This window comes from Parambassis ranga, chromosome 20 (genome assembly GCF_900634625.1).
Source record: "Parambassis ranga chromosome 20, fParRan2.1, whole genome shotgun sequence".
Lineage (NCBI taxonomy): Eukaryota > Metazoa > Chordata > Actinopteri > Ambassidae > Parambassis > Parambassis ranga.
In genome coordinates, this window is record NC_041040.1 from 14,888,469 (window position 1) to 14,898,624 (window position 10,156).

The window sequence follows — 10,156 nt, forward strand, 5'->3', positions numbered from 1 at the left end:
TTATGAAAATACATTACAAGGTCACGTTTGCATTTGATTAAGAAATCATCTGTAAGAGGAGCCTGAAGGCATAAAGTGATGGTACACTGCCCTCTACAGGCCAAACAATGCCACATCACCCAATTACAAAACGTGACTCAACATTTTCTGCAGACCTTCATTGAGCCATCCATCACTACTACAGCCTCAGTGCAGGCAGCAGCAGCAGCAGCCACTGCAGTGCACTGTAACAAAGACAGATGACTGAATTACAGAAGGCGGTGCTACATTTATTTTATTTTCATACAAGACATAAAAATACCATATTTACAATCATTTTCACAGTTGAGAATTATGAAGACATTTACGAGTTACATTTCAGTTCAGGCGGCTCTTTTTCAGCCTGGAGGTGTCGGCTGCTGCTTTACGTTTCCGTGATGGTGTGCCCGGGGCTTCTTCAGAGGGAGCTTCAGTCAGGTGGTACAGCTCAATGGGTGGAGTCGGCTCCTGGGGGAAAAGCAGAAGGAACAGTCACTACATGTTTACTTTAGAATGTCAGATTAAACTGACTCTGAGACATGTACAAATGTCTTAACAGACTACCTGCATGAGGTAGTCTGCGATGTACTCTGGCTTCAAGCATGTGACTCCTTGTGAGGTAGCCTCTGATATGTCGACCCTGAAGTCTCCAGGTTTGAGCCGACTGAAGTCTGCGAATAGATGTGTGGCCTCTCTGTACAAGGATGGAGAGGGACTGGGCAAGACCTGCAGATGAATTACAGAAAATAAATAAACAGGCTAGTCTTTTGTTGGCGAGTAGAGGAGGAGAAACTAGTAGTAGTTGGTCATCTTGCAGCATTTTAAAGCACATAAATATCTACATGAAATAATCCATTTATTAACCTGAGAAAGACATTTACTTAGTAAAGTAAGGCGCATTTAAAGATCAACCTCATGAATCCTACATTTAGGATTTTATATGCATATGCATATGTTGCTACTGTTAAAACTGCTTTAGAAAAACGTATTTAAAAAGTAAGATGCTCGGCTGAGACCCTTTGAGATAAGAAATGTTGGTTGTCCTGTGAGTAAAGACTGCAGCTCTTAGAAGTAAAGCTGTGAGAAACCTTGGCTCCACCAGACTGCAGTAATCGCCTGAAGCCCGATTCTCTGCTGTGGTCGATGTTTAGCAGGACTGTCCATCCACTGAAGGCTCCCTGAAAAAAAAAACACAGAGGGTACTTCAGGGTAAACATCTCATATTCAACAACAGAAGCTGACGCTGGGTACTGCAACAGCAGTGTGTGCATGAGCCTCCGTGTACCTCGTGTTCCGAGCGTCCCTGCAGGGCTTTCCTCCAGCGCATCGCGGCTGACGCCAGTCTTTTCTGTTGGGAGGTGATGGAGGGCAACGCATCCAAGATGGAGCTGCTGCCCCATTCATAATCATCCTCCTAGAATACCAGCAAATAAACAACAAAATGAATGATACTAACAGCTTACAGAAGACTCAACATCTCTTAAAATGTGACTAAATTAAATTAGTTTGTGGTGACAAAAAAAAGCATTGCTGTATCTAACGATTGGAAGGAAAAGCATTAGGCTTGTTAGCGGAGTTACTTTTTCTCTACTTCTTTACATGATACATGATGAAAAAAAACTTGATGCAATTTTAGATATACAGAAATATTTATATCTGACAAAAACGGTTTATCTAAACAATGGACAACAAGATATTCACTGACACGTAAGTGATGAAATGACATTGCTAAAAATACCTGAATAGATGAAGAACAGATGTTTGAACTGGGAGGGGTTATTGTCAGATTCTGACCTTAATGAAGTGGCCAACAGAGCGACAGGCCTCCAGGTAGGAGCGGTGCAGGATCCATTTGCCAGCAGCCATTGCTGCCAGATACTTCTCATTACGCAGAGGCGTGCCAACGATGATGTGGGAGCAGCTTGGGTCAAAGGATTGCTTGTCAAGGACGACACCACCTATAGCACCGACCAGAAATGATATGTAAGATATACTTCTAGGGACAAGCCGAATAATAACTGACGTGACATCAATGTAGTTTCATGGTGGTATTAAGCAAAAATCTTTCAATTTTTTGCCAGAATTGTACTGTGTTCAACTTGATAATGAAGCCTGCACCACTTTGTCAGAGGAAACGATCTGCAAGAGATCCCAGAAGCAAATCCTCGGTTTAAATCATCAGGGATTCGTTTCTGGGCCTTTAGGCTTGTGATGCGTTGCCTTTTGTACTGCAGCACGATAAAACACTGCTGGATCCCTAATTAGGTGGGAGACTCACCAAGCTCCTCTATGAGGTGACTGTAATCAATGCGCTCCTGAGGGCTCAGAGACGATAGCTGAAACCTGGGTGGTTGTTTTTCTTCTTCTTTTTCCTCCTAAGAGAAATAAGCAATCTTTTAACACCAGCATTTTACTTTAGAGAGTCAGTCGGGTATAGAGACTGGACCCTAAACTGTTGAGGTGTACGAACATTGACCTGTGGTTCAGGTGCTACTGGAGGTATGGCAAGAGGAAAGGCGATGCAGGGAGCTTCAGGAGTGAGGATGTCCTTTTCTGGCTCCTCTGAAACAGGCGTCATGACCTTCTGGCCCATGTGCTGGTCAATGACGTCACAAGCAGCTGTGGGAAAGGGAGGAGTGGTTATAATAAAACATTATGAAATAATGACAGTGACTGCCAGAACTGGTTTATGATGTCCTACCCATCTCCACAAGCTCTGAGTCAGTCATGGAGTCCCTGAAATTGGGTCCATTGTCTGCTGTGGGGGGTGGAGCTGCGAGGGGTTCTGAGTGCTGTGAGGGACTGCCAGGCCATTGTAAATTATCAGCCAGCTTGGCCCGCTCCTCCCTGGCTGTAGGGTCATCCCAGACTATTTGTTCACTCTGAGATGGCTCTGTGTTAAGGTCCATAACTGCTTCTCTGGACATCCTAGAATAACACGAGAAAACAAGAAGTCTGAAACCAAATGTTAAACTTAAAAGCTTCTTTAATATTCAGCTTTGCTTCTATTGCCAAACAGCTATGCAGCTAGCTGATGTATCTGTGGCACTACAGCTTCTTCAGATAGTTAGGATTTTTTAATGTCACCATAAAAAAGCTTCCTCCATACCTCAGAGCTTCCAGAGTCCGTCTGTTACCACTACGTCCAGCTCGGCTTCCATCAGGTGTTTGAGGGCCTGAGTCGGCTCCTCCTGATCCCATCCTGGTGAGTCTGACTGATGTTCGCCTCCCAGTCGTCAATTTGGTAGCTGACATGATCTCCTGCAGCTGTCTCTGCAGGTTTTGTCTCATTTCTAGAGTTTCTGAAATATTAAAAAGATAAGCCATTCATAAAGGGCTGTTGTTCAGTATGAGGAAAAGCTGATGGCTCGACAAACACACTCACCGTTCCTTTCTCTGGAGTCATTCATCTCTTCTTGATCCACGCTTCCATCACTCACTCGCCGAAGGATTGATCCATCTTCTGTGGTGCTCTGCCCAGACAGAAATAATATATACATGCATCCATTATCTGTTTCACTGGCAATTACAACCAATAACATATAACAGAAATTCTAGTCACTAAATCTCAAACTGCATTTTCAGACCAACCGTGTCACTCTTTGCCTCTGCGATGTCTTTGAGTTGTGTTCGTGTTAAAGGCGGAGACCTCTGAGAGTTGCTGGGCACCTGGCTCAGATTAAGGCTCATCTTGGGGTTGTAAGTAAAAGGATAAAGAGACTCTGGGACATGCCTCAGCTCCTCAGCACACTGCACAGAGCAAAATCTGACAGACTTAATATAGAAACAATTAATTGGATAAAACACAACTGAAACCGTCTCTAAAGTTAACACATCAAAGTTTTTTTCTATTCTGTTTTTGTTGCTGATAACTAATTCCCTTGTGTAAAATGATACAAAATACTGAATATTTTTCTACCAAATATATTATCTTAAATATATTGTTAAAGAGATAATTCCTTTAAAAGCTTGCGTAAACCCACAGCGTGCAGCCAGTACTGGGACACCACATGCAGCCCTCTCTCCTTCACTCCTCTGTATTCCCGGGTGCTGTCCCCTACACGGCCCTGGTAGATGTAGTGTGTCACTGTGTCATCACAAGCCCACCTGAAGAACAAGTTGAGCGAGAGATGTTTGTACTGTATACATTCAAAATTCAAAATGAAAGCATTTCCTGGCTATTTTGCAGCAATCGTGACACAACTCATTCTATGTATTTAAAAGGATTTAATTCATGCTTCGAGGCAGAGGAACAGAACAGCCTCTTTAGCTGAAGAACCATCACAGCAAACACAACTGTTATAACATGAAAGCTCAGAAACCAACGGTACCTTTTCTTTGGGTAAAGTTGGCAAGAAAATTAGCTAAATACCTGAATTCAGCTCCAAGTGAGGCAGCGACTGCATTTAATTCACCCTGCATTTTGCTTAGTTTCTTTCCCACACAGACCACAACTCCAGCCAGAGGACCAGCTTCTTCTTTTTCTGGAACCTTTCATACAAAAATGATGTTCGTAAGTGAACCCAGTATACAGTCAGAAACAAATACCCTCATAAATGTGACACTATTTAAGTATTTAAGATGTAGTGTGGCTTCGTAACCACACATTTGTGTATTTGCATTACTGCATACCTTGTTCTCAGTTGTCTTTGTAAGCTGAGGGCTAGCAGAGACTGCCTGTATATCAGAGACGTTACTGCGTGCACTATTGGCCAAAGCCACTTTTAGGTTCCTGTTGATGACATCAGTTAATGGAGTCTCCACCCTCTCTCCTGGCTTTGATCTCCCACCTGGAGTTTCCAAAGCGCAGAGCGCATCCTAAATAAAAAATAAAAATGTGCACGTATTTACAGAACTGTATGGATGTATGGATATTTATGATGCTTTTACTACACAATGAGCCCCCACCTTGACATTAAAGGAGGGTCTAAAGAGCTGATCTCTGCTGAGAAATCGAGAAGGAGTATCCAGCTGAAGGGAAGCCTCCTTTTGTAGTGGATTTCTTCTTGCACTTTCCTGGTTTTGTTTAGGGGTCCTTACGTCCTCTTTGGGTTTCATCTCGTCCAACACAGAGCGAAACACTTTGCTTTGAAAGCGACCTAAATCCAGTGGGGTGACGGCCTTACCGCTTTGGAGACCCAGCAAAGGAATGTCTGGGGATAAACGAGTTTGTGGAGGCAGAGCAGGTTTCTGGGAACCCCCAACAAAACTCTCCTCATCCACGTCTGTGGAAGAGGACCATTACAAAAAGGCATTTAACAGAAAACAACAGGTTTTTAATGACATATTTAACAATAGCAAAACCAGTCCCAGCCTATTTTATAATGATTATCGTTAACATTATATGTATTACAGGCGCAGGTCCAGAGGAAAGTCATACCTGGTGTCGGTGGCAGGTCAATTAGAAATCTGTCCTCCCTTGCCCTTTGGCCAGTTTGAGCAGACTCCAGTATCCACTGCATTGTAACTGCAGGAAGACCCCACTTCTTTGCTGCTTGGTACTTTGTGCCCTCAGGGCTCTGTAATACCAGATGAGTGCTGGCCAGGAAGCCCTTCTTCTGGTTGGCCATACGCACAAAGTAATCCTGGACCCTGCAGCAGGGAGAGTAGACAGATGAGGATTTAAGGCACATAGTTCACAAAGCTGCAGTGCTTGTGAGGGTAAAACGTCTGCAGCACAGAGAGTGAATTTTTGTTACACCAACATGCACAGAGCAAGGTTCCTTTTTCGTTTTAACAGTGGCAATATCAACAACTAGAAAAGTCTGTATATGATAAAAACTTCTCTTTACATCCTAACTACAAAAACTGCTTTTACTACAGAAAGTGTCAGCAAACCCAAAAAGTATACAATTTAATAGTTTAATACTCAATTTTATTTTTCACAGCATCAGTTTAGAAAAAAAATGCTTCGATGTGAAAAGTCAACATACGTGGCTCCAAGGTGCTCCACCAGCTCCATCAAAGACTCCTTCTCTGCTCCTGTGAACTGGCTAAAAGAGAGGACGCAATCCTTGAGAGGAAAATGCCCCTCCATCACAGGAACAGGGATGAACAAAGGGCTGGAGGAAAGCTGCAGAATGCACTCCTTTTCCACACACATGGCCTGAAAATTAGATCAAGAGGGCACTTTCACAACATGCAAACCTATGCTTTCTCTACACAGGTAAAGAAAAAGCACAAGGCTATCTGTGATCTTACCAGCCATGTAACAGTGACCACTTCATCTACTGTAGCCTCCACTGAACACCCCAAAAGTGGGACCACAGCATAGTCTGCCACAACCCGCACACGGCCTGTCAGCACCCTGCCTCCATGTTCTGTCACCATCGCAGAGAGCTGCTCCTCTGTCTCAGTTCCGAAGCCTACAAGGAGGAAACTTTTCCCAAAAAACAGTCCTGCCGCACTGGCTTCCTGCTGGGTCGATTCTGATTCTGGTTCTCTGGTGTGGTTTGAGTTCCAGCGCTTGGTCTGGCCCTCTGCAGCTGAGCTTATGGACTTCCTGTTGTTTTTCTCCTCTGGTGGTGCTGGTGGGGGGACATCAACTAAAAGATGAACAGGACAACAGCATCTTATAGACATGGCCACCAGACTTGTAATGTCTCATATAATATCTTAATCGTTAATGCCAATTAAATCCCTCAGAGACTTACTGACTGTAGGGTCATCATCATTCATGTATTGTGAGAGCAGATCTTCGTCGGCTCTCTTTTGCTTGGGAGTGCTGGGGCTGGCAGCAGGTAAATAAGCCGAGGGCTCCGATCTGGGAGTGTGATGAGCTGGTACAGACACAGCAGCCGCAGGAGGCAGGCAGTCGGGGTGAAGATATTCTCCTTCTGGGGAGAGACTGCCTTTGGAGAAGCTGTCCAGCAGCCACTGCACCGTTACAATGTAGGGTCTAGGAAGTAATAATAAACAATAAAGAGAAATATCACAGAAAAACTGTAATTATGTGTTTGTAATATATTTGAATATTATATATTTAAACAAAACATAAACTATTAATTTAAAGTGAATATTCAACACCGTTGTTCGGACCTGTGAGTTGCTTTGGAGAAAAAATTCTTGATGTCCTGGTCAAGCTCTCCCATGACCACATGTGTAAGTTCCTCACTAGGTTGGTTGAACCGCAGACCTCCTGCAACGTTTACAAGACGCCGCAGCTTCTCTAATTTCTTCCCAGGCAGACCACACAGATACAGCTGTGGAACATTTAACAAGTGTGAAAATAAGCCCTAAACATATCTTTGAATAAACACAACTAACTGTTACAATAATGTAATCCATCAGGCAATGTATTTACCTTACACCCATCCAATATATCATCAGCTGGGCACACAGTGATATCCAGACTCTCTATGGCATCTGGGATTTCCAGGCGGCTCATGTTGGTATTGGTGAGGGCTGTGTCGTTTATTGTCACGCTGGCATTGACAGAAATGTGACTCAAGCCCAAAAGAGATGGACCCTCTATAGAAGACAGCATAACAGTTGATAGACTAAAGATCGAAAACACCACTGTAGGTGAGTAAAAGTGAGCATTTAAAAGCAGGTAAGAACAGTCTGTGGCTCACCCTCCTTGCTGGATCCAGTTGGCGTAGAGGTGTGTGGTCGAGTTTTTTTGGATGAATCGCGCTGCACAGTGTATCTGCTCTCATCTTGACAGAAGCCCTTCTCTATGCAGTCAAACAGCCAATGCAGGGACACACAATACACATTCCACTTCCGAGCGCACTCATACTTCTGACCTGTGAGTGCACAGAATGAATAAACATCAACAACAGCACCATATTTATGAATGCAGCTACAACAACACATTTATTCTGAGCGAAATTTGGCCATTGAGGTTAAACTGCAGATGACTTACCTGTTGGTTCACTGACAATGAGGTGTGTACACTCATTCATCTTAAGCTGACCGGTGTAGGTGGCTCCATGCTGTTCACAAAGCCGTTTCACCTCTTTGCGCTCTGTGGTGGAGAGGCCTGTCACACAAACAGTACACCCACGCAGCACAGGGCAGAGATAGCCTTCTATGGGCATGTCTGTATACCTGAAGAGACTGTAAAGGCCAAAAGAATAAAATACTTTGTAAACCTACAATGGACTATTATTATCAAGCAACCAGATAAACATAGTACATACCTATCCTGTGATTTCGCCCAGCAAGCTTTCACCCATGTAGGCAGCATGATGGGTTTCCCAAGGCTGGCAGCTACCAGGTATTTTTTGCTGCCCACCTCTCCTGCAATCAGGTGTGTGACAGACACATTTAGATCAAGATAGACATGTCCACCCATGAGTTGCACCAGATCCATCACCTCTGCCTGTTAAGTGAGAGAAACATAAACAATTTCATGTATCAGAAAACGATCACAGTGCTACAGTGAGGAAAGATGAAACAATACAAACTAACCCGCTCAGCTTTGTCAAGGCTGGTGCAGGAAATGGTGATGTCAGCCATGGCCATGTTGTAGACAGGCTTCTCTGCTTTGGGCACACATCGCTGTTGCTGCAGGCAGTACAACACCACCAGTGGACTCACTATTCTGCAGCCAAGCTGTCCAACAAATAAACAGAAATGTTACTCTCCAATTGCATTTTCACAATTTCTGTGAAATTCAATTTTAAGCATTATTTTATGATGACAACCTTTTTGCAGTGCAGAAACGCTGGAGTGCTGAAGCTGCTGAACACAAACAAAGACGAGTCCTTCTGCTCAATCTGTAAAACCTCCTCTTCTTTGATGGTTTTCAAATACTTTTCAGACTGCAGCTCCAAAATAGACTGTTTAATCATGACACAAACATTATCATCAACAAGTCATGAGAAGAATAAGAACATCAAGATAAAGATTGGAATACGTGGAGGGCATTACCTCATAAGCTTTGACAGCATACTCTGATTTCGGCCCTTTACTCTCCACAAACTTCACAATAAAGGCTTCCTTTTCTTCTTTAGACATTATGAACCTGCATGTGCATGAGGACCAGTCAAACGATTAGACACAATGCCTGTAGGTGTAATTAGCACTGGCACCTGAGCTCAGAAGAAGCACGATGACTGGACACAAATACACAACACGGTGGCTAGTGGTTGCTAAAACGTAAATATAACATTAACACGCTACTCTATTCATTAAATTGAATATAAAGTTACTGATGCCGACTTACCTTCTACGGACAGACTCAGGCTGCCAGTATTGCTCCTTGAAATATGAACAAATTGTGTCCAATGACACTGACAATCTGAGACAGACCCGTTGCTAACAAACTAAAAAGAGCAGTGTACCATTAACCACCCGGCTAACTAATGACATTAGTTACTTATAACGTTAAAACGTTCAGAAGACATTTGTATTTATATTGTCATAAACAGACAACCATTAGTCTCCACTGTATTAAATAAATCAACATACATTTTGTAATAACTTAATCGCAAAGGTCTGTCGAAATGAAAAAGGCACTTTGTTGATATTTGTTCGCGCCTTTTGCGTAACTTCCGGTGTAACCGGTTAATCTGACCGAGTGGAGTTCAAGCGAGTGTTGAAAGGATCCGCAGCGGACACAGAAACGTACAGTCCGAAAATAATAAGAGAATTTCAACTTTTCAGGGCCGGACCTTGGCATAGGCAGTATAGGTAAATGCTAAGGGCTAAGCTCTGTTTATTTTAATGTCAGCTAATGTTATGGAGGGGCCTAGTTATGTGTTACAGTTCATATAGTCTAAAGTGCGTTTATCATGTTAAACTTTACATCAGTGTTAAAGTGCACATCATTATTATTAGAGCATAACTTGCCACATACTGTATTATACTGCAGTTTACTGATTCTTTGCATACTGCTAATTAGCATTTTACTGTAATGACAATAAAATTAAAATACTATATGAAACTAATATATCAATTAATAATATAATTTGTATGTCAGTACACTGTATATTATACAGTATAGTCTACATCATACCTGTATCTAGGTTTTTAATTTATATTATTTTATTCTTGAAATCATGTGTTTATTATTAGACTGCTGTCACATACTGCTCTTCTGTCTTCAGATGCACTGCTGAGGTTCCTCAGTCCCACCGCTGCAAATCCTCCTGTCAGCTCCACCTCAGGAGCACCACCCAGCACTGATGCA

At 42.9% G+C, this 10,156-nt stretch overlaps 1 protein-coding gene across 2 annotated transcripts; it reads right to left on the bottom strand.

The window, feature by feature from the left end:
* Positions 1 to 258: 258 nt before the first annotated feature.
* topbp1 (DNA topoisomerase II binding protein 1) lies at positions 259 to 9,515 on the bottom strand. Of its 2 annotated transcripts, XM_028433431.1 has the most exons (28): positions 9,191 to 9,515; positions 8,896 to 8,989; positions 8,670 to 8,804; positions 8,434 to 8,577; positions 8,163 to 8,344; positions 7,886 to 8,079; positions 7,593 to 7,766; positions 7,322 to 7,488; positions 7,057 to 7,220; positions 6,672 to 6,916; positions 6,220 to 6,563; positions 5,952 to 6,124; positions 5,399 to 5,610; positions 4,927 to 5,243; positions 4,651 to 4,836; positions 4,391 to 4,509; positions 4,002 to 4,125; positions 3,610 to 3,768; positions 3,404 to 3,491; positions 3,128 to 3,320; positions 2,720 to 2,946; positions 2,495 to 2,637; positions 2,297 to 2,393; positions 1,813 to 1,976; positions 1,304 to 1,432; positions 1,107 to 1,196; positions 583 to 744; positions 259 to 486 (listed from the first exon to the last, which is right to left on the bottom strand). In XM_028433431.1, the coding sequence occupies exons 2-28, from the start codon at positions 8,980 to 8,982 to the stop codon at positions 358 to 360; spliced, it is 4,548 nt and encodes a 1,515-aa protein (XP_028289232.1). In that variant the 5' UTR covers positions 8,983 to 8,989; positions 9,191 to 9,515; the 3' UTR covers positions 259 to 357. The 2 variants fall into 2 exon arrangements, with proteins under 2 accessions (XP_028289232.1, XP_028289233.1); XM_028433432.1 differs by lacking the exons at positions 8,670 to 8,804; positions 8,896 to 8,989; positions 9,191 to 9,515 and having other exon boundaries at positions 8,163 to 8,262; positions 8,434 to 8,452.
* Positions 9,516 to 10,156: the final 641 nt, after the last annotated feature.